We start from the raw sequence: 25,108 nt of genomic DNA on the forward strand, positions 1-25,108 counted from the left end.
GTGGCCTTTGTGTGGGGTTGCAGGAGATGGGGGAGATACTAAACGAGTGTTTTGCATCGGTGGCTACTGTGGAAAAGGAAATGGAAGATATAGAATGTATGGAAATAGATGGTGACATCTTGAAAAATGTCCATACTACATAGGAGGAAGTGCTGGATGTCTCGAAATGCATAAAAGTGGATAAATCCCTAGGACGTGATCAGGTGTACCCTAGAACTCTGTGGGAAGCAAAGGAAATGATTGCTGGGCCTCTTGCTGAGATATTTGTATTATTGATAGTCACAGGTAAGGTGCTGGAAGACTCGGTTGGCAAACATGGACCCTCCATTTAAGAGAAGTGGTAAGGACAAGCCAGGGAACTATAGACCAGTGAGCCTGATGTCGGTGGTGGGCCTTCTGCAGGGAGTCCTGAGGGACAGGGTGTACACTTATTTGGGAAGGCAAGGACTGATTAAGGATAGTCAACATGGCTTGTGTGTGGAAAATCATGTCTCGCAAAGTTGACTGAGTTTTTTGAAGAAGTAACAAAGAGGGTTGATGAGTGCAGAGCGATGAATGTGATTTTTATGGACTTCAGTAAGGTGTTCAACAAGGGTTCCCATGGGAGACTGGTTGGCAAGGTTAGATCTCATGGAATACAGTGAGAGCTAGCCATTTGGATTCAGAACTGGCTCAAAGGTAGAAGACAGGATGGTGATAGAGGGTTGTTTTTCTGGCTAGAGGCCTGTGACCAGTGGAGTGCCACAAGGATCGGTGCTGGGTCCACTACTTTTCATCATTTATACAAATGATTTGGATGTGAACATAAGAAATATAGTTAGTAAGTTTGTAAATGACACCAAAATTGGAGGTGTCATAGGTAGCGAAGAAGGTTACTTCAGATTACAATGGGATTTTGATCAGATGGGCCAGTGGGCTGAGGAGTGGCAGATGGAGTTCATTTTAGATAAATGCGAGGTGCTGCATTTTGGGAAAGCAAATCTTAGCAGGACTTGTACACTTCATCGTAAGGTCCTTGGGGTATTGCAGAACAAAGAGACCTTGGAGTGCAGGTTCATAGCTCCTAGAAAGTGGAATTGCAGGTAGATAGGATAGTGAAGAAGGCATTTGGTATGCTTTCCTTTATTGGTCAGAGTATTGAGTACAGGAGTTGGGTGGTCATGTGGTGGTGGTACAGGATATTGGTTAGGCCACGTTTAGAATATTGTGTGTAATTCTGGTCTTTCTATTGGAAGGATGTTGCAAAATTTGAAAGGGTTCAGAAAAGTCTTACAGGAATGTTGCGAGGGTTGGAGGGTTTGAGCTATAGGAAGAGGTTGAATAGACTAGAGCTGTTTTCCCTGGAGCATTGCAAGCTGAGGGTGACCGTTTATGAAATCATGAGGGGCATAGATAGGGTAAATAAACAGTCTTTTCCCTGCTGTGTTGGGAGTCCAGAACCAGAGCGCATAGGTTTGGGGTGAGAGGGGAAAGGTATAAAAGAGGCCTAAGTGGCAACTTTTTCATGCAAAGGGTGGTGCATATGTGGAATGGATTGCCAAAGAAAGTGGTGGAGGCTAATACAATTGCAACATTTAAAAGGCATCTGGCTGGGTACATGAATAGGAAGGGTTTGGACCGATATGGGCCACTTGCTGGTAAATTGAAATTAAATTGTGTTGGGATATCTGGTCAGCATGAACAAGTTGAACTGAAGGGTTTGATTCCGTGCTGTACATCTTTGTGACTCAGGAATCTATTGTTTAAATGGTCTTTATCCCAACGCTGGAACATGCACATGTTTTCCTTTGTTTTTTTTAAATGGTTGTTGTACTTAAAGAAATGTAATGAATTGTTTTAGGATGTTCTGAGTGATAGAATTGTGAAGCTCCTATCTATAATTCAAAATATGACTTGGTTGCTAGTCAGCGTGCAAAGACACAACTGCAAGAGCCAATCAGCCATTTGAAGAAATTAAAAACTTGATGCTTTAAGGGAGGTGGGATAAACCTCCTATACATAGACCTTTGTTTTTCAGTTTTTCTGATCTCTATATCTTCAGCTGCACATTCCTGATGAAGGGCTTATGCCCGAAACGTCGAATTTCCTGTTCCTTGGATGCTGCCTAACCTGCTGTGCTTTAACCAGCAACACATTTTCAGCTCTGATCTCCAGCATCTGCAGACCTCATTTTTTTACCCTTTTTGCACGTGGATCACCAGGACTGTAGTTTGAACAATACAAGTGGGACTAACTGGATTTCAGGGGTAACAAGGGCACTGAACTTTTGGATATGCTGCTATATTTTGTTTTGGCAGTTATTTCCGTTACCTCGACTTGCATTGTCACTACTATATTTTTGGGACTGAAAACGTTACAACAGATAACTGCTGCTCTGTCATTAAGGAAATAGTTAAGACAGATGGAAGTGGTGTGCATTTGATGCCAGAATGAGGTCTGCCACGTAGTGGAAGGAGTTCCTTTTTAATTCCTTGGGAACACTTGTGTACACGTAGCACAAACTCTCAGAGCTTTCTATGCATTGTAACACGTAGAGGGCAATCTGTGTTTAATCAGTGTAGCAGACAAATTGCAGGCTGACAAGGTTGCACTGCTTCAGCCCAAGGAAGTATGAGCAGGAACGGGGAAGAGGAGCACCCTCCAATATGTTGCTGCTTGGTTTTGAGTCAGACAGTTTCGGGGTGAGTTTGCAAACTTTCCAAGTGGTGGGCGGAGCTCCCGCTGTCAGGGGAGGGGGCAGGGACAGGAGGCTCGGCTGAATGGCTTGGGCGGGTCTTGCCGCCGGGCGGGGCCGACGGTTGGCTGTCGGCGCGCGTCAATCGAGTGGCGTCACAGGAAGTAGTCCCCACGGCGGAGAGTGACGGTTGGCGCGGTCATGTCGGCGAGGTGAAAAACGGCTGATCCTTCCCCCCCCCAAAAAAAACCACAACTGCCGGTCGGTGATGTCTCCTCGGAGATGAGGGTGCTTCAGTGTGAGTACGGGTTGTCGGAGTTCATTGCCCCCCCCTCCCCCCTCCCCCATGACCTTGGGCGATCCAGGCCCTCGGCGGAGAGTAGGCCTCGGCTCGGTCTCCCCTTCAGGGGAGAGGATGAACAGCGCCGCGGGGGGCGCTCCCGGGGGGGGAGGGCGGGGGGCGGTCTTCCCGCACAGAATGACATGGGGATGGCCTTGGCCACGTTATATTTCCACGAAGATCTCGGGTGCAGACTCTGCGTGTGTGAGTCCAGCTCCGGTGTGGTGTGTGTGTGTGGGGGGGGCTCTGAGTGACAGCCCCCTTCGGCAGGGCAGCCCCGCCGCCTTCGCCGCCCCCCACTGATCTCGAAATGACTCTGGATGGGCGCCTGATGGAATTAGACTCACCGCCGCCGCCGTGTGTGTGTGTTTGGGGAGGGGGGCAAAGGGCTGAAAGGGTTGCTCTGCGGGGGGGGTCTGGTATGAAGCTCAAGGCTGCAGACCGCCCCTGTACTGAGAGAGCAACCATCTACAGTCCTCACTTTCTACTGGCTAGAGAAAGCCTTGGGGTGGGTGGGGGGGTTAACAAGCAGGTTAAAAACGAGGACTGCAGATGCTGGAAGCCCGAGTCTGAATTAGTGTGGTGCTGGGGAAGCACAGCAGGTCAGGCAGCATTCCCAGGAGCAGACAAATCGACGTTTCGGGGGAAAAAGCCCTTCCATCAGGTTAAGAAGCAGGCCGTTCGAGTTCACACCAACCCTCCGAAGAGCAACCTCACCCCCCGCTCACCCACCTAACCGGCTTATCTTTTAAATGTGGGAGGAACCCCATGAAGACTGGGGGAAGGTGTGCACCCTGCGCACAGCCCGAGGTTGGAATTGAACTCTGTGAGCCCTGTCAAGCAGTACTCGAGTATCTTGCCTAATTAGGAAGTGACTGGTAATGGGGGATTGGGAGGTGATGTATTTTTCTCATTTTAGACTTGCGATTCCTCTTGCTTCTGGTTGTGTGTTGCAGTAGATTTCACGTCGGTTAAACTGGCCCCACTTAGAGAGAGCACACACGTGCTTAACTGGATCGAGAAGTGTGGCGCTGGAAAAGTATAGCGGGTCAAGCAACAGCCGAGGAACAGGAGAGTCGACATTTCGGGCATAAGCCCTTTGTTAGGGATGTGGGGAAGGGGAGGGGGGCCGAGAAATAAGTAAGGGGGGGGGTTCAGTTAGCTAGGAAGGCAATAGGTATTGAATTTATTGTCACGTGTACTGAGGCATAGTGAAAAAGTTTGTTTTGCTAGCATTACAAGCAGATCATTTAACTAAGTAGCATAGATAGTAAATAATAGGTAGACAGCAACAAAAGTACAGGTACAGGCGAATGTTAAGAGTTTGAGAGTCCATTCAGTAGGTAAAATCTGTTAGGAAACCAGCTGGTGCATGTGTTCAGGCTTCTATACCCACTGCTTGATGGTAGAAGTTGTAGAAAAACATTGCCAGGGTGGGATGGATCTTTAAGAATGCTGGTGGCCTTTCCTTGACAGCAGGCCAGGTAGTTGGATTCTATAAATGGGAGGTTGGCCTTTGTGATTGTCCAGACCGAGTTCACCATTCCGTAACCATCTCCGATTTTGAATGGTACAGTTGCCGTGCCAGGTAGTGATACATCTGGATGCAATGTTCTTGATGGCGCACCTATAAAATGGCACCAGGTGATGGTGATAGGTCGGAGGAGAGGGTGGAGTGGATAGGTGGGAAGGAAGATGGACTAGTAGGACTGTTCAAAAGGCTGGTGTCAGTTGGATCTGGGATGACGTGGGTGGAGGAGAGATGAAAACTGGTGAAATGCAAGTCAGGTGGCTCGGATTTGGCGGACTTGCATGTCCTTGGTATGGGTGGGTGGGGTGGTGTTAATGTGGTTGGCCACAAGTTAATGGGATTGTTGATGCCAACTTGTGGAATGTTTTAGGGAACATCTCTGGGACATATGCACCAAGCAACCCTGTCACTCTGGCCTATCCACTTCATCTCCCCCTCCTACTCCTCCAAGGATGTGCAAGTCCTGGGCCGCCTCTGCCAAATCAGAGCCATCTGACACCTGGAGGAGGAACATCTCATCTTTTGTCTTGGGATCCTCCAACCCCAGAGCATCAATGTCAATTCCACCAGTTTCCTTCTCTCCTCCCTGCACGCCACACACACACACCACCATCTCCACGTCATCCCCCCCCGCTTCCCTCAGAACTATCTTACCTGTCAATTCTACTTCCCACCTATCTGCTCCGACCTATCCCCATGCTTGCATCTACCTTTTTGCCTTCCCAGCCACCTTCCCCCAGCACTGTTCCTCCTGTCCCGACAACCCCCCCACCCCATGACATACATTCTTAATGCAGGGCATATGTTGGAAATATTGACTCTCCTGCTCCTTGGATGCTGCTTGACGTGCTATGCTTTTTCCAGTGCCATGCATTTCGACTGACCTCCAACATCTGCAGTCCTCATGTTCTCCTAGTATGTATGTGGAGGACTGTTCAATATGACTGTTCAATTGTGGGCGGCACGGTGGCACAGTGGTTAGCACTGCTGCCTCACAGCGCCAGAGACCCGGGTTCAATTCCCGACTCAGGCGACTGACTGTGTGGAGTTTGCACGTTCTCCCCGTGTCTGCGTGGGTTTCCTCCGGGTGCTCCGGTTTCCTCCCACAGTCCAAAGAAGTGCGGGTCAGGTGAATTGGCCATGCTAAATTGCCCGTAGTGTTAGGTAAGGGGTAATGTAGGGGTATGGGTGGGTTTCGCTTCGGCGGGTCAGTGTGGACTTGTTGGGCCGAAGGGCCTGTTTCCACACTGTAAGTCTAATCTAATGACAGGTATAGAAGTGTGAGGATTGAGACTTAGTATCAGAAGAAAGTCTTGTTACAAAAATATTTTAAATGTAATGAGCTACAGTATTTGAAAAGTATGTGCCAAAACAGGTTGTCCTGAGTGGTATGGTAAGAATGGCCTGAGTCTTCCAGGTTGTGTGGTGTAGGAAAATCTGCCCTTGACTGGTCCCTGGTAATTGCGTACTCTGAAGATGCAATGTTGTTCCTCCAGTTTGAGATGAATCGCATTGCATCTTATCCCCAGGCACTTTACAGCCTTTTGGACTTAATATTGAGTTCAACACCATCAACTTGTGAACCCCCTCCCATTCCTTCCCTTTTTAGCTTTTCTTGTTAGATTCCATGTCACCAAGTTTTCTGTCCTCTCCCCTCCTCCTCCCCAGAGAGATTGTCTGTTCTTTACAGTATGGCAGTTAGACACACCATTGTTCTGCTATTCTCACATTCTGATCACTTAATCTGAGCTATCAACATCCTTTCTCCCTTAGCATTCCACTCCACCCACCCCCCAACACTTACATATTTCTCTTTTGATACTGCCAGACCTGCTGTGATCTGCAGCATGCTTTATTTTCGGTAGAGATTTCAGCATCTGCAGTAATTTGCTCCTAAATTGGGATGTAATTATAATGTTGCTTCAAGATCAAATAGTTTGTGCGTTAAGTTAGGGTGAGTTACTGAAAAGCAGATGGCACTGGTTCTTAGCACCAGCATCTTTGATGAGGAAGAATTGACAAGTATGGATATAGTCAATGCTAATTACTCAAAAATGACCTTTGTGAATATGAATTATATTAATTTACTGACATATTAGTACTTAGGCTGTTATCAATAATTGAAGCCTGTTTGAGAACTTGCCTTGTGAAAATTCCAGTAATGATGAGACAACACAGTAAGGTACAATTTTATGAAGCAAATTACTACATGTTCTAAAAATCTAAAACAATGAGAAATTATGCAAAGAACTAGAACATTCAACTTCTGTCAGAGAATATGCAGTTTCCCACTTTCAAAGTGATGCCATTATTTGAAACAGAAAATTAAATTCTTTATCTGAACTGAACAGGTGAAAAGAAGGATAAAAGTCAGGAGTCTTGTTAACTTGAGCAATTAATAGGTGGAGATGGAGCCCAGAGAAGGAAAACAATTGGGCATTCAAAGGTCAGCATAAAAGAATCAGTAGCTATTAATGTGGATTATTGACAGTTGATGATATTTGTGATGAAAAGGTCTGGTGTGCAGAGGTTGGACGAAGGAAATGGGAGAAGATACTCAGGCCCTAAAATTAGCAAACTCTATTTTTTGTGTCCTGAAGGCTTCAGGGTCCCCAAGTGGAAAATGAGTTGCTGTCGCATGGTGTTGCAGTTCAACTGAACGTTCCACTAATGTGCTGCATTTTAGGTGAAGGTGGCAAAGAGAAAATGCAAACAAAGGCATGTTCAGATTTTAGAGCTGTGTGGCTAGGAAAGCTGAGGTACTGTTCCTGAAGTTTCCATGAAATTGTTGAGAAACTGGATGTCTGAGGAACAGGAGGGACACATTAAATAACATGCAGGATGCTAGTGATGCTCAGAGTTTTCTCAGGAATGTAGGCATTAGGTTCAGAAATGGGCAATTCAGCCCTTTGTGTCCCCTCTGCCATTTAACATGAGCATGGCTGATTGTATCCTCATGGAGTTGAGAGTGGGGTGCTGGAAAAGCACAGCCAGTTGGGCAGCATCTGAGGAGCATCTGACGTGTTGGGAGTAAGCCTTTCGTCAGGGTCTTATCCTTGTCTCAACTCTCACTTGCCTGCTTAATTCCCATTGGCCTTTATCCTACTTTACATCAGAAACTTACCTGTTTCTTTCTTGAATCTGTTTGTTTGATTCTGCCTCCATGGAACTTCGGGCAGTTAGTACCACAGAATCACAACTCTCTGAGAGAAGTAGTTTCTCCTCATCTCAGTTTTGAACCTATCTCCTCTCATCCTATATCCACGACTTTTGTTCATGACTGTCCCACAAGGGGAAACATCTATACAACGCCTCCCAAAATAACAGCAGCTTAAGACCATAAGAAATAGAAACAGGAGCAGGCCATTCAACCCCTCAAGCCTGCTTTGCCATTCATAAGGATCGTGGCTGATTGGCACTTATAATGTTCACTTTGCTGTCGTTTCCCATAACCCTTGATTCTCCTTCACACAAGTATATAGTATCTTATGAAAACATTTGCCGATCGCTCCTCTCGATCAATTATATATAAAATTGCTTGGAAGTTCACTGCTTAATAATTTTTAAGAAATTTTCTTGTACTTCAGATAATGACAGTTGAATGTAATTTGAGGTAGATAACTGTAGATTTTGCATGTTCGCAGCTGTTCAGAAGTAGATATGAACAAAGCAGATTTGCACCCACTGTTTCCTAAGTCATGGCTAAAGTTTAAGAAAGTAAATACACCTGCCACAGCTCTTCATATAAACACCGCATGATCTTGTACGTCTTGTAGTTCTTTCTTTCTGCACATTTTCTGAGAGCACATTTCTTACATTTTCAAGTGTGTTGCCTTATTCTAAGTGTTTTTATATCTTAACCATCCAGGCCACTGTTCTTGTACATCATTTTCTTAAAGAAATCTGCCTGTCAAAGCACACAGACAAACTTTTGATTTATAATGACCAGTTGGTCAGCCCTGCACAAGTTAATGGCAGCACACCATTATTTTGTTAGCTGTGCATTCACTCTGCATTTCTGATATATTAACCATGCCTTTAAAATATTAATGCACTGGTGACTGAAGTAAGTGTGGACTATGTAACAGTTTGATAATGTTTCATTCAATAAATAATAAAAGATGCTAGAAAAAAGTCAGGTCCAGGCTGCAATAATGGAAAGGAATGGTTAATATCTCAAGTCTATGATATTTCATTAAACATCATCATCATCCTATAGGAGCACATGGTGTTGGAGGTAGTATATTTGCATTAATAGGGAATAGGCTAATGGCAGACAACAGCAAAGTATAAGGATAAAAGGTACTTTTTCACATTAGCTACCCTGAACAATGGGGTTCCACAGGGGTCAGTGTTGGGACCACAGCTGTTTGAAATGCATGTATCAATGACTTGGAGGAAGGAAGTGAATGTACTGTAACCACATTTGCAGGTGATACAAAAATAAGTGGAAAGGCAGGTTGTGAGATGGATACAAGCAGTTTGGAGAGAGAGATTGTTTGGTGAAATAGGTGGGCAAATGGAATATAATGTGGGAAACTGAAAATTGTTTATTTTTAAGTGGAGAGCTATTATTAAAATGGAGAAAAACTGCAACACCAAAGGGACTTTGGAATACTTGCACACAAAACACAAAGCTAGCATACAGGTGCAGCAGGTACTTGGGAGGCTAATGGAATGCTAGCCCTTATTTCGAAAGGGCTGGGGTATACAAGAGCTAAGTCTTCCTGCAACTGTACAAGGTGCTGGTGAGGTGACATCTGGACTACTGTGAGCAGTTTTGGTCCTCTTTGTTTAATGAGTAAAGGTTAAACAACATGGGTCTTTACCCATTCGCATTTACAAAAATTGGAAGTGATCTTATTGAAACATGAAGGCATTGGTAGGATTAATGCTGAGAGAATGTTTCCTCTCGTGGTAGAGTCTAGGATGAGAGGAACACCATCTCAGTAAAGGAGTGCCAATTTAAGACTGAGCTGGGGATGGATTTCTTAGATTGAGTGTCTTTGGAACTCCTTGGGTTATGGAGCAAATGCAGAAAAATGTGTGTGAGGAATGTCAGCTCAGGCTTTAATCCTAATGAATGGGACAGCTCAAGAGGCCGAACTGTCTTCCTTTTCCTATGCTTTATGGTCAAGAATCTTGATTCTCTCCACAGATGCTGCCTGATCTGAATTTTTAACCTTTTTAAAAAAGATTTCAGCTTTCCAGCACCTGCTGTTCTTTGCTTTTGTATTAGTATTTTGTTCAATATTTAACAGTATGTAACAGTGCAAAAGAATATGTAACATCGCATTCACCTCGGCACCTCCTTCCTTCCTTGTAGCTGCCAGATTCCATAATACCTGAACAACACCAAACTCTTCACTGATGCTCCAAAATTTCCTCTACTGTCCTATTATATTCCCTCACTCCTCTTGCAGTTTCCCCCAATTGACATGCAGTATCTCACACAAACTTCTCAGTACAAATTCTCACCCCAGGCTCACATGAAAATGCCAATATAAGCTTATTGTCACAAAAGAAAGGCAGATCTACACACACATTTGGTTAGAAAAGCTTTTCAATATAAATAATGCCATTTACACAGAAATTAATGATTTTCTTTTAGAAATGTGTACAAAGAAAAGGACGTAGAATATTCAAGCATTCGAATTTCTTATCAATCATGTTTGCATCTTAAGTCATCCATTTGCCATTGCTCGCCACCCCTCAATATCCCACGCTTGCAAAATTCTGTCAGTCTCAAAATTATTCATTTGAGTAGGTATCTAACCACTGGTTTTTGTTGGAGAGCCCTACACCTGACAGCCATTGCAAGAAATACTTTGTAACTTTGTAACACCAATGGAGTTTAAAGTCGAGTGTAGTGCTGGAAAAGCACAGCAGGTACGGCAGCATCCGAGGTACAGGAAAATTGATGTTTTGGACAAAAGCCCTTCAAAGAATTCCTGATGAAGGGCTTTTGTCCAAGCATCCGAGGAGCAGAAGAATCGAAATTTCGGGCAAAAGCCCTTCAAAGAATTCCTGATGAAGGGCTTTTGCCCGAAATTTCGATTCTTCTGCTCCTTGGATGCTGCCTGACCTGTGCTTTTCCAGCACCACACTCTTGACTCTAATCTCCAGCACCTGCAGTACTCACTTTTTGCCCTATGGAGTTTAACTCTGTCAACTATTTCATTTTCTTCCAAAATGATCAAATTACTTTCTAACATTCTATATTTCACTGATTCTTATAATTGCTCCACATGGTGTAAATGTTGGAGCCAAGGTAAACACCTTGGTAAATTTGGATTCATGCCTTCCAAGGTCAAATTATCCTTTCTGTGGTCCAGTGCCCAGAACATGACTCGATGCTTAAGAGAGTCTGTCCACAGGAGCTGATATAGTTGCAGCACAGTTTCCTCCCCAATATATTCGAGGTCTCTAATCATAAACAGCATCATTTCATAGGTCACAGAGTCATACGTCATGAAAACAGACTCTTTGGCCAACTCCTCCATGTTGACCAAGTTCCTAAACTGAACTGGTCACTTTTGCCTAGGTTTGGCACATTTCTCTCTGAACCTTTCCTGTCCCATGTACCTGTCTAAATGTCTTCTCAGTGTTGTACCTATACCTGCCTCTGGCAACTTGTTCCATGTACTCACCATCAACTGTGCGTAAAAGATGCCCCTCGGGTCCATTTTAAATCTTTCTCCTCTCACATTAAACCTGTGCCCTCTAGTTTGTTTCCCCCCCCACATGGGGGAAAAGATCTTGGCTATTCACCTTATCTATGCCACTCATGATTTTCTAAACCTCTATAAGGTCACCTCTAAGTCCCAGCTTATCCAGTCTCTCATTATAACTCAAACCTTCCAGTTTCGGCAACATCCTTGTAAATATTCTTTGCACCCTTTCCAGTTTAATAACATCCTTCCTTATAGCATAGTGACCAGAATTGTATGCAGCACTCCAAATGTGGCCATACCAATGTCTTGTGCAGCCGTAATGTGACAATTCCAACTCCTGTGCTCAGTGCTCTGACTAATGAAAGCAAGCATGCTTAGGCGCCTTCTTCACCGCCACCTACCTGTTACACTGCTTGCAAAGAGCTACATACCTGCATTCCCAGATCTTTCTGTTCAACGACACTCTTCAAGGCCTGACCATTAAGTGTATAAGTTCTGCACTGCTTTGTCTTATCAAAATGCAACACCTTGGAGAGATGTATGGCATGGAAACAGACCTTTCGGTCCAATCCATCCATGCTGACCAGATATCCCAACCTAATCTAGTCCCATTTGCCAGCGCTTGGCCTCTAAAACCCTTCCTATTCATATATCCATTTTGATTATTTTGTGTACCCATTTCCATTTCAGTGGGCCAAGTACATATGTCCCTAATTCAATTTGACCTTTCACTGTCAAATAATAATTTACCACCGAACTATAAATTAAGCTGATGATGTTGTAATAACACCCAGTAAGTTGTCTGTGTCACAGTTTTGCCAAAATCAAGTTATCTATCAATGTCACTTTGTAATGTTGTACTCACATTTTTATTACTTATTATACAACCAACCATTGTGATATCCAGAAACAGATTCCACATTTGTCCTTTACAGGACGTCGTTTGAGAGATTATCTGGGAAGGGAGGTTTAGGGTACACCCTTGTATAGAACTGCAGGGAAAGTATGGGGGGAGAGAGAAGGCGGGTAGGTCATTCATTTGGAGGTAGTGCCTGGGCTCCCATCGATATCCTGGATTGTTCTCGGTAGCATTTCAGTGAGCCAAATTTGTTTTTAATCATTGTACTGTAAACAAAAGACGTGATCAGGGTTGAAACACTCTTTGAAATAATGTTTCTATCGGGACCTTGAGATCTCCTTCGGATAATTCGAAATTTGGATAATTAAGATTCCTCTGTATTGCATTTTCTATAGTCTCTGCACATTGTGCGTAGTCAGAAATTGGTTCTCTATGCAAGGTTCAGAGAGCTTGTTTGTTTTAAAGTAACAGATAATGTGTTGTGAAATTCTTCCTTGTGCTGAAACAATAGATTGAATAGTAGTGCAGCAGAACTGACCCAATCAATATGCCTGAATCACAATAAAGCAAATGTAACTACTTAGATAATGGCTTGTGATTTTGATGTGGACAGCCTCTCGAATTGTGATTGTTTAAACTGAATTCCCTTGTGTTTTGAATTACACTTGACTCATATGCAGATCACCTGGTAAGTATAGTATTGAAAATAAAGTTTTATAGCTTCAAATCTGTTTGGGCTGAATCTTAAAATAAAATTCTTTCCAAGGACAAATTGCTTTTCACATTTCAAATGTGCAGTGTACCCAGTTAGCAGTCTATTTTGTATTCTTGTGTTTCTGCTAATGTGTGTTGCAACTCCCCACCAAACCTAAATTTCCAAAGACATTGTTGATATGAAGAACCAATTCTTTCTGCTTAACTGTTGCTTTTCAAAGCCCTTTAATGTTCTTATCAGCTGAATGGAGAAAAAGTCATATGGTATTAGCATTCAGGACCTTGGCATTTCGCAGCAAAGAATTGTTGCTTTAATGTGTTGTCACTGTTCTAGTGCAAAAAATGAGGTCTGCAGATGCTGGAGATCACAGCTGCAAATGTGTTGCTGGTCAAAGCACAGCAGGCCAGGCAGCATCTCAGGAATAGAGAATTCGACGTTTCGAGCATAAGCCCTTGAAGGGCTTATGCTCGAAACGTCGAATTCTCTATTCCTGAGATGCTGCCTGGCCTGCTGTGCTTTGACCAGCAACACATTTGCAACTGTTCTAGTGCACCTCTACAAGAATGCCATAGGTCTTTTATAACTAGCTCAGAAGATTGCATTTTAATGTCTTTTCTGAAAAACAGCATTTTTTATTGATAGTTCATCAACAGTGTACTATACTCAACCAAGGTTGTACACTCAAATCTTTGACCTCGAGCTTTTATCCATGTGTTTCTAGCTCAGGAAATAGCGCTGACAGTAAGCTAATACCAATACCCGATTCACAAAATCTTGTAATTTGGAGCTACAGCTTTAATCTGTCTTTCCAAAATAAGTACTAGAATGTGCTATCTCTATTCCTGATGAAGGGCTTTTGCCCGAAACATCGATTTTCTTGCTCCTTGAATGCCGTGCTTTTCCAGCACCACTCTAATCTATGCTGTGTTATATCAGTGTTGAATTCTGAGGCTTATTGTGCTTAGGACAGTCGGGTTTTTTATTTTGCCATCTGACAATTTTGTTACAATGCAGTTTCACATTTCTGATTCAAACTTGATAATTTCATTGAAATTGTAGGATCCCTACAGTGTGGAAACAGGCCATTCAGCCCATCAAGGTAAACTCGTGAAGTATCCTGTGTTTAATTTATCCCTGGCTGTTAGCTGGAGCAAAAGACTAGGCGAACGATGGTGACTTCTTCAGACCTTGACCTTTTGTTTAGTCCTTTGTGCTTTTGGTGAGATGTTCAGCTTTGTTTTGCTCCATTCATAGAGGCAAGGCCAACGTCAATACCTGTGGTGGTGACAGATCCTGTGTTTTGAGTATGTAATTGACACTGACACTTTCACTTATTCTTGAGTTAGTGCTTGCTATTTGGTGCTGGCTTTTAAAAGATGCTTTGAACTGAGGTCCTGTTTGCCTGAGGTCTACCCAGCCTCCTCACTTCTATTTGGAGAAGAATAGCAGAGTTTTCCCAGAGTCCTGACCAAATTTACATCCAAAAACAGATTATCTCACCATTCAATTTATTGCAGTTTGTGGGACCTGCATTGTGGAAATTTCTTAAATATTAATAGTCTTTCTACTTAAAAGGTTATGTAATCAGCTGTCACTGGCTTTGGATCATCTTTTTCCAAAGGTACTGAAAGTTGTACCTTTTTCACCTGAATATTTGAGCTTACATTAGTGTTTATGGGACCTGGAAATAGATTCACTGCAGAATGTATGATTCCAAATATGCAATCTCTGAAATGGAAAAGACTTTTTTAATTCATAAGTGGAAATCCTTGAAGTAGTCTCTGGAGCAACTCGGCAGGTCTAGCAGCACCTGTGGCTAGAGAAGCAGTTAATGTTTTGGGTCAGGTGTGACCTAAAGTTAACTCTTCTTTCTTTCATTATTGATGCTGTCAGACTTGCTGAGTTTGTCTTACATTTTTTGTTGTAGACTTCCAGTGTTTGCAGTATTTTACCTTTTGTCCTTGAAGTAGAAATGATTTTAATGAATGAGAAAAGTTGTTCATTTACTGGAATGTGACTGTTCAGATGTGGTGTGTTGAAGGCTTTCATCTCGAAAGTGAGAGAATATTAGGCCATCTTACTGCATCTTTAAAAATGATTACTCTCAATTACTGTGTGGTTCAGTAAGATTGACTATCCAAAGTGAATGATAGCCAATTCATGCTGCTGCTCATTAAGTTACCTAATTGATAATTTTCGTAAGTTAGAGAGAATGCACATGCAAGAGTGAGAAAAGACCATTCCAGATTATGTAACCTTTCAGAAATGTTTGGTAGAGGATAAAATAGGCTTTGTCCATGAAAATCAGTCTTTGAAAGTGTGAAGCTAGGATTTTTTAATATGTAGTAAACCAACGTGTACTGCGTATTCAAACTTTTGATCAAGCGCACATTCTGGTTATTATCTGTGCACAACATTTAAAGTTGGGCTCAAATTTTTACTTGAATTTTATTTCATCTTTTAAAATGAATATGATTTAACCTAACTATTACACAGGTCCACGGTACATAGGGATTGAACCCAGACCTTCTGGGCAAGATGTAGGGACTGCAACTTCAACACCACCTCCACCTTTCTTTAACTGTGTTTTGTTTAAGTTTTTGAGGATATGATAGTTTTGAGAATAATTTGTATGATTATGCTTCAGAACTTTTTCTAATGTAGACATCTGTGAGTGAAAAGCACAACATAGTTCGGTTTAATTAACCAGTCTTGTTACACATTTAGATAAAAACAATGACTGCAGATGCTGGAAACCAGATTCTTGATTAGTGGTGCTGGAAGAGCGCAGCAGTTCAGGCAGCATCCGAGGAGCAGTAAAATCGATGTTTCGGGCAAAAGCCCTTCATCAGGGTGACGTTGATTTTACTGCTCGTCGGATGCTGCTTGAACTGCACTCTTCCAGCACCACTAATCCAGAATGTTACACATTTAGTTTTGGTGCACAGAAGCTTTGAATCTAAAGGTAGCACAGAACATATGGGTCAGTTCCATTGTGAAGTTGCCTGAATTGGATGCTGGAGACACAAAAACCGCAGATGCTGGAATCCAAAGTAGGCAGGCAGGAGGTTGGGAGCACACAGCAAGCCGGCCAGCATCAAGAGAAGTCAATATTTCGGATGTAAACCTTCTGTTTGAATTGGATGCCAGCAGTCTATCTAATTCTTTGTTATTTCAACATCAACATCAAATTGCCATTCAGCAGACAAAAAACAAAATGCATGCAAAGTTGTACACACCTGAGTTAGCCACTATATAAATGTAGCCAAGTTTAGTTATCCCTGAGCACTTTTGTCATCTACACTTTGTTGAAAAGCTAGCAATTACCTTTTTCCAATTCAATGGCATTGCTGTACTCTGTTGAAAATAAATAGTTCATGTGTATTAGTAAATGTTAGTTTTAGGAATTAAATTTTCAATATAGAACATAGGATAAATACAATTGGAGAGTAGTGGGCGGCACGGTGGCTCAGTGGTTAGCACTGCTGCCTCACAGCGCCTGGAGACCCGGGTTCAATTCCCGACTCAGGCGACTGACTGTGTGGAGTTTGCACGTTCTCCCCGTGTCTGCGTGGGTTTCCTCCGGGTGCTCCGGTTTCCTCCCACAGTCCAAAGATGTGCAGGTCAGGTGAATTGGCCATTCTAAATTGCCCATAGTGTTAGGTAAGGTGTAAATGTAGGGGTACGGGTGGGTTGCGCTTCGGCGGGTCAGTGTGGACTTGTTGGGCCGAAGGGCCTGTTTCCACACTGTGTAAGTAATCTAATCTAAAAAAAAAGTCTAGTATAAATAAAATGTTGAGGTCATGTTTTAAAAGTTTGCCTGTATTTGTCTCATAGTGTGAGAATTTTTATTTTGGAGTGAAGAGGGAATTCTGACTGCAAAACCCATTTTCTCCATCAGACCAAAGATGATGATGTAAATGAGAGATTAAGTGTTTAGATTAAGGACAGCCTAGATAATGCTATGTTGCCATGGAGTTGGATGGAGCTTGAAAGGTTCACTGGTTTCAATTTATCTGTGTACTTCTTAGAAGTAGGTCTTGAACCTGGGAGAGTGCTAAAGCAAAGTAATGACTTCACCAGCACTCCTACTGATGTGAGCAGACTGCGGGCAGTTCAGGCTCAGGCTCCATCAGGCCACGTTTGGAGTCTTGTGTGCAGTTTTAGGCTCCATGTCACAGGAAGGATATACTAGCCATGGAGCGTGTTCAGAGGAGGTTCACATGAATGGTCCCAGGAATGAAAAGTTTATCATTTTGAGGAATGTTTGAGGACTGCTTATACATTATGGAGTGTAGAAGGATGGGGGCGGGGGAAATCTAATTGAAACATACAGAATACTGAATGACCTGGACAGAGTGGTGGTTGGGAAGACATTTCCATGTGTAGGATAGACTAGCACCTGAGGGCACAGCCTTAGAGTAAAGGGAATGCCTTTTTAGAACACACTCAGCCAGAGAGTGGTGAATCTAAGGAATTCATAGCCACAGAAGGTTGTAGAGGCCAGATTATTGAATGTATTTAAGGCAGAGGTAAACAGGTTTTTGCTTTGTCACAGGGATCAAGGGTTACCGGGAGAAGGGAATGAGAAACTTATCAGCCATGATTTGAATGGTTGAGCAGACTCGATGGGCTGAATTGGCCTAATTTCTTCTCCTGTGTCTTACGGTCAACACTGGGACATGATCACCATGCAAATAAGTGGGGTGAAGAAGTGTATTTCTTTGGTGTAGCTCATAAATGTTGGGGCTTGAAATAGCCCCAGTGGAAATGACAGCTTTATGATTCTAGCTGTTTGCAAAAGAGCTGTAATTGTGTACTTGAGTACATGCTGGAGTGCAGGCTTGGAAATCCAATTAAATAATCTTGGGAAGAAACTGAGCGACCAAAAATGTGAGCAGTGATTGAGACAGTCTGAGCTGGAGAGGCTTTTGAGGAAATTCTGAAGTTTAATTCTTTGAAAGTGAAGGCTTGGAGCTCCTGCAACACCAACAGTTTTCATGAGGTTTGGTGATTCACAGTTCGTTAACTTTTGGGTGAGATCTGCCCTGCTTCAGAGAATTTAATCTAATCTAATCAAAACTTTGGTTACTTTTCTGGTTGTTTAGACCATGCAAGTGTTTAAATTGGGCTGAAACTCTTTGAGTTGCAAGGAACTTCCAGTTTTCACAAGTGTAAATTGTTCAATTAACTGAAGTTAGACAAAACAGCTGACATTTTATATGTTTATGCAAAATCCTGGAACCATATTATAATGCTTCATGTAATTAACAATGCATGCTATCTGGTTAAGAACTGCCTTAATAAATTCAGTTAAATTTTGGATCAGAGAGGAAGATGTTTTTTGCCATCTGGATAATGGCTAATAGTTCTACCTTTTAGTTTTACTAACCCTTGCCACATCAATTATTTCGTGATAGCTGTGTTCTAAATTATCTTTCCTACTCCTCTTCAGAAACGCACATTTCCATGTCAATATGACAACAGCTTCCACGTCTAAGCCGTATACATCCGAAAGTCCATGCAGTGTTTCAGCAGAGAAGCTTGGCCAGGTAATTTGATCAAGACTGTAAGTTTGTCTGTAAATGTCTTTTCTTGAAAAAGTATTTGTGCAGTGTTAATGGGTGATCTATAATAGGATTGTGCTGTAACTTGATACCTGAACTGTAAACAGTATCCCCAAGATTCGCATCTTGTTTGTTATCTTGAGAACTAGCATATTGGTATCACATTTTTAGGTTCTGAAATGTTGTAATTCTCTACACTGATTTCAGTTTCCTAAATTTGTTATTTCCTGGATATTCATTCTTCCAGTGTATCAGTCTGTTCTTACCTGTGGAGCAAAAAAAGGCTCATCTGTAGAAGCAAGTTTCAGAAATACATTTATCACCGAACTAATCCTTTTGTTTCTCTAAAAGGTGTTCCTTTTATCAACGACAAAGTGTCCTTGATTTTTTTCAGAGGGGTCATAAAACACTTCATGCTCTGAAACAACTGGGTTTGGTACAGAGATAAAAGGGTATTGAGAGGCCTTTTTATTCATTTTGTAAACACAGGAGACTTTAGGCCAAAGCTTTTATATTTAGAAGTGTCCTGTATAATGAAAGGGGAGTGGCCAGTCCTGGAAACCGAAGTTAAGCTGAGCAGTTCAGTCCAGAATTAGTTAGGGAGTTCAGCTGTGGGATGTGTGGAAACAGGATATAGGCTGCTAAACTCTCTCTCCTTCTGCTCTTCTAACTTTACCCTGTAAGCCTTTGTTTCACTTTTACTGTGTTTAAGGGATTTGATTATTGGGGCTGTTGTGTATTTTCAGAACAGCATAATTAATCTGTTCTGCAGAGGTTATTTATTCTGTTCTTTGTATGTCATTGTGCAATTTTGTGAATAAATTTTTCTGTTTGAAAACCTGGTAGTCAACCTGGCTAACTTACCCCAGGTAATTTTCACTGTACACTTACTGAAACAAATTGCAAAGTTATGGTCTGGCCTGCTTGCTTAAGGATGTTTTGAGTGGTCTGGCCTAGTCCATATCACACTTACTAAATTCAGAAAGACAATAGCTTACTTTACGTACTAATCTTTGAGAGTCTGTTGTCCCCCGGTACCCTCAGGGGTAACGTTCCAAGACCTACTGCTGAAGCCCGAAACTGCGGACAGGAGCGAATCCGTTCATTTAAATGGGAAACTTATCGTACTGGCAGTCTCCTGGTCCTTGGTTCTGGAACATTCCCTATAAGGTGTTCCAACCATGGGTGGCTGAAACCATGCAAAATGAATCCGCAGATACAGCGGTCGCCCTGTATAATTATTTTTCAAATGGGAACATTTGAATTCCAATGGAGTGAATTTCATAAAACTGATTATTCTAATGAATTGGCATGTGAGATCTACTTATTTTAACACGTTAATCTATGAGCTTGAATGCTTGGGAATTTAAAAAGAGAATCCCTTCATAGAACTCTACAGTGCAGTAGAGTCATAGAGATGTACAGCATGGAAACAGACCCTTTAATCTAATCTGTCCATGCTGACCAGATATCCAAATCCAATCTAGTCCCACCTGCCAGCACCCGGCCCATATCCCTCCAAACCCTTCCTATTCATATACCCATCCAAATGCCTCTTAAATGTTGTAATATTTCCAGCCTCCTCCACTTCCTCTGGCAGCTCATTCCATACATGTACCACCCTCTGCGTGAAAAAGTTGCCCCTTAGGTCTCTCTTATATCTTTCCCCTTTCACCCTAAACCTATGCCCTCTAGTTCTGGATTCCCTGGCCCCAGGGAAAAGACTGTGTCTATTTATCCTATCCATGCCCCTCATAATTTTGTAAACCTCCATAAGGTCATTTCTTAGTCTCCAACACTCCAGGGAAAACAGCCCCAGCTTGTTCAGCCTCCCCCTATAGCTCCAATCATCCAACCCTGGCAACATCCTTGTAAATCTTTTCTGAACCCTTTCAAGTTTCACAACATTTTTCTGATAGGAAGGAGACCAGAATTACATGCAATATTCCAACAGTGGCCTAACCAATGTCCTGTACAGCCGCAACATGACCTCCCAACTCCTGTACTCAATACTCTGACCAATAAAGGAAAGCGTACCAAACGCTTTCTTCACTATCCTATCTAACTGCGACTCCACTTTCAAGTAGCAATGAACCTGTACTCCAAGTTCTCTTTGATCAGCAACACTCCCTAGGACTTTACCATTAAGTGTATAAGTCTTGCTAAGATTTGCTTTCCCAAAATGCAGCACCTCGCATTTATCTGAATTAAACTCCATCTGCCGCCTCTCAGCCCATTGACGCATCTGGTCCAGATTCTGTTGTAATCTGAGGTAACCATCTTCGCTGTCCACTACACCTCCAATTTTGGTGTCATCTACAAACTTACTAACTGTACCTCTTATGCTCACATCCAAATCGTTTATGTGAATGACAAATAGTAGTGGACCCAGCACCGATCCTTATGGCATTCCACTGGTCACAGGTCTCCAGTCTGAGAAACAACCCTCCACCACAACCCTTTGTCTTCTACCTTTTGAGCTAGTTCTGTATCCAAATGGCTAGTTCTCCCTGTATTCCATGAGATCTAACCTTGCTAATCAGTCTCCCATGGGGAACCTTGTTGAACGCCTTACTGAAGCCCATATAGATCACATCTACTGCTCTGCCTTCATCAATCTTCTTTGTTACTTGAAAAAAACTCAATCAAGTTTGTGAGACACGATTTCCCACGCACAAAGCCATGTTGATTATCCCAAATCAGTCCTTGCCTTTCCAAATACATGTACATCCTGTCCCTCAGGATTCCCTCCACAACTTGCCCAGCGCTGAGGTCAGGCTCACTGGTCTATAGTTCCCTGGCTTGTCTTTACTACCCTTCTTAAACAGTTGCACCATGTTTGCCAACCTACAGTCTTCCGGCACCTCACCTGTGACTATCGATGATACAAATATCTCAGGAAGAGGCCCAGCAATCACTTCTCTAACTTCCCACAGAGGTCTCGGGTACACCTGATCAGGTCCTGGGGATTTATTCACCTTTAACTGTTTCAAACATCCAGCACTTCCTCCTCTGTAATCTGGACATTTTGCAAGATGTCACCATCTATTTCCCTACAGTCTCTATCTTCCATATCCTTTTCCACAGTAAATACTGATGCAAAATATTCATTTAGTATCTTGCCCCGTTTTCTGTGGCTCCACACAAAGGCCGCCTTGCTGATCTTTGAGGGGCTCTATTTTCTCCCTAGTTACTCTTTTGTCCTTAATATATTTGTAAAATCCCTTTGGATTCTCCTTAATTCTATTTGCCAAAGCTATCTCATGTCCCCTTTTTGCCCTCCTGATTTCCCTCTTGAGTATACTCCTACTTCCTTTATACTCTTTGTTGCGTTGACCTGTTGAACTAATCTGAAGCCCATCTATCCTACACTATTCCAATTTCATCCATATGTTTATCCAATGACCATTTAAATGCCCTTAAAGTTGGCAATTCTACTGCCGTTGCAGGCAGTGCATTCCATGCCCGTACTACTGAGTAAAGAAACTACCTCTGATATCTGTTCTATATATCACCACTCAATTTAAAGCTATGTCCCTTCATGCTAACCATAACCATCTGCGGAAAAAGGCTCTTGCTGCCCGCCCTATCTAACACTATGATTATCTTACGTCTCTATTAACTCACCTGTCAACCTTCTTTTCTCTAACAAAAACCACCTCAAGTCCCTTAGTCTTTCCTCATAAGACCTTCCTTCCACACTAGGCAACATCCTTGTATATCTCCTCTGAACCCTCAATCCCTCTACCAATAAAAGTGAACACACCGTATGCTTTCTTAACCATGCTATCAACCTGGGTGGCAATGTTTAGAAATACATAATACACCGAGATCTCTGCTCATCGACCCTACCAAGAATCTTACCATCAGCCCAGTGCTCTTTATTCCTGTTGCTCCTTCCAAAGTGAATCACCTCATACCTTTCTGCATTAAATTCCATTTGCCACCTCAGTCCAGCTCTGTAGCTTATCTATGACCCTCTGTAGCCCGCAACATCCTTCAGCGCTATCCACAACTGCACCAATCTTAGTATCATCCCCAAATTTACTAACCCGTCCTTCTACGCCCTCATTGAGGTCATTTATAATAATGACAAACAGCAGTGACTCCAAAATAGATCCTTGAGGTGTACCACTAGTAACTGAACTCCTGGATGAACATTTCACATCAACCATCACCTTCTGTTGTCTTTCAGCTAGATATGTTTGCATTAAGTTCAAAAATTCTGAATGATGCTTCTAAATTTGCTGGAGTGTGTTTCTCTTTAAATCATTGCCAATGAGAATAAGTGAGTAATTAGATAAAAGCAAATAAACATTGTTGATGTACTTTTTAAAGTTGCTTTGTACCTCTATTTTGTTTTCCTTTAGATAAGGCCAAAGACACCTCTGCTGAACATCCTGCATGAAGCAGGTGCATCAGGAGAACACTTCACATTGAAGGAGGTAAAACAATGGAAGTTTTTTTATGAATAGAAAAATAGCTTCTCTACCCAAAGAGCAACAGCTGGGTACAATTGTCTGAATTTCGGTTAGGAATTGTGGATTAGATTATGATAGTTTTGGAGAAATGTTTAACAGTCTGGTACATTTCTAACTACTTTAGGTTTCATACTCGTCCAACTATCTTTAGCAAAATCATGTTTGACTTGACCTAGAGTCCCTCAGTGATGTGTTCTGTTCTGGGCACACCACGCCTTCAGGGATATTATACCGGCCTTGGGAGTGGAGTGTGGATGTAGCAAAATGAATTGGGTCACATTATATTGTGGGATTACACAAACTAGCACTACATTTCTTGGAATTTAAAAGGGCTAGGAAGTGATTTGAATAAAGTTTTCAAGAAATCAAGGGAAATATAAAATTATCCTATTTTCACTGTTTAGAGTCTGGGATTAGGCAGCCTCGCCTACTAATTATAACTTGATGCTTCAGGAATCAAGCTAGGACATACTACTACTCAAGGTTGGGAGTTTGGAAATAATCTCTTGAAACAGCATTTAATGCTGAGTCGAGTATTAATTTTAAGTATGACATATGGATCACTTTTAATTGTAAACTGGCCTTAGGGCGAGGTAGGTCACAGGTAGGATCTTATCAAATGGTAGAACAGATTTAAGGGACTGAATATCTAATTGCTGTTCCTTTGATATCAATGCACTTTAACCTTCTGTGATGAGGGAAAGTAATTTCCATTTGGAGATGGAACCACGGGTAAATGAAGATACAGACTCTGCCTAAAAGTCCTAGGTTAAGGATATAGTCTTCCTGTTTTTGAGGCTACATCGTACACAACAAAGACATTTTGCCGCATATGAAATAAAGTCAGTGTTCCCATTAATTCATATCTAGATATTTTGAGTTGCACAACAGTGAGTCAGTAATATGAACAGTCCTTTCCAAAATTGCAGTTCTTGCGAAAAAAAATTGAATGATTGGTGCCTGAACATTTTCTGCATTACAAGTGCTTGAGGAACATAAGTCTTCTCTTGTTTGGACCAGGTACAGGGTGTTGCTGCAGAAAGAAAAAATTCAGGAAAGATGTTTTGTGGAAAATGCAATATTGGCATTATACCTATTGGCTTTGGTTTCTAGAATTGTAGAATGAAAGCCTTATTTGTTAAGCTTTCCAAGTTGATGCATGCTATGCTTTCACCTGTTAGTCACTCCATGACCACTTACGAGGTGGTTTTTTTAATGTAATTATTTCACATCAGATAGACTACAGTATTTGTAATGGTTCTATTCCCTGAAAAATTATTCCGTTTAGTCTTTTTTTGACCCCTCTATATATTTGCTTACTGCTATTTGAAAAAGGTTCACAATTTTTGTTATTGGGGAAAGAAACAAAGTTTACCTTTTATTTTAATTAATCAAGTGGTATTAGTATTAGCTGTTCTCCTTTCCATTCATGGTTGGCATATAGAGTCATAGAGATACAGCATGGAAACAGGCCTTTTGGTCCAACTCTGTCGACCAGATATCCTAACTTAATCTAGTTCCATTTGCCAGTACTTAGTTCATACCCCCCAAACCATTCCTATTCATCTACCCATCCAGATGCCTTATAAATGCTGTAATTGTACCAGCTGTCACCACTTCCTCTGGCAGCTCGTTCCATAGATGCACCACCCTCTGTGTGAAAAAGTTGTCCCTTAGGTCCCAGTTATGTCTTTCCCCTCTCTCCCAAAACCTGTGCCCTCTAGTTCTGGACTTCCCCACCCCAAGGAAAAGACTTCTGCTATTTATCTAATCTATGCCACTAGTGATTTTGTAATCCTCTAAGGTTACCCCACAGCCTCCAATGCTCCAGGCAAAATGTACCCAGCCTATTGAGACTTTGCATATAGCTCAAATCCTCCACATGTTCTGAATAATCTGAATATTGCAAAGTGCCATTCCCAGCAACCACGACAGTAAGATAAAACAGCAAAAGAGAAATATTGCAGCAGGAAGACCAGTTTTTTATGATGTGGTAGAAATCCTGCTGTAGCCTTGGAAGTTGAATTAACTTAATTTCTGTGAAGGATGCTAGGTATACTTGCAGTTCTGTTAATACAGAAATGTACATCGATATAAATTGAAACTCTCAACATTGTTTCGTCTATCTAGAAAACTCCTAGGCAGTACTGTTACTTGGAACTATTCCTTTTCTGTGCAGAAGTTCAAAAATAGAGCTCCTATTGAGTTGTAGTTTGCAAGATCAAAATGTGAAGTGTTGATCTGCCATTTGGCTTGTCATTCTTTCT

The 25,108-nt window shown here is 42.1% G+C and overlaps 1 protein-coding gene across 1 annotated transcript in view; it reads left to right on the forward strand.

The window, feature by feature from the left end:
* The first annotated feature begins 2,839 nt into the window (after positions 1–2,839).
* mdm4 (MDM4 regulator of p53) overlaps positions 2,840–25,108 on the forward strand; it is a 53,401-nt gene continuing 31,132 nt past the window's right edge. The window contains exons 1-3 of the mRNA XM_060845397.1: positions 2,840–2,972; positions 18,249–18,345; positions 22,731–22,805. Coding sequence (XP_060701380.1) covers positions 18,271–18,345; positions 22,731–22,805 — 150 coding nt within the window. The 5' untranslated portion in view covers positions 2,840–2,972; positions 18,249–18,270. The remainder of the gene's footprint in view (positions 2,973–18,248; positions 18,346–22,730; positions 22,806–25,108) is intronic.

Source organism: Hemiscyllium ocellatum, chromosome 26 (genome assembly GCF_020745735.1).
Source record: "Hemiscyllium ocellatum isolate sHemOce1 chromosome 26, sHemOce1.pat.X.cur, whole genome shotgun sequence".
NCBI classification, from domain to species: Eukaryota; Metazoa; Chordata; class Chondrichthyes; order Orectolobiformes; family Hemiscylliidae; genus Hemiscyllium; species Hemiscyllium ocellatum.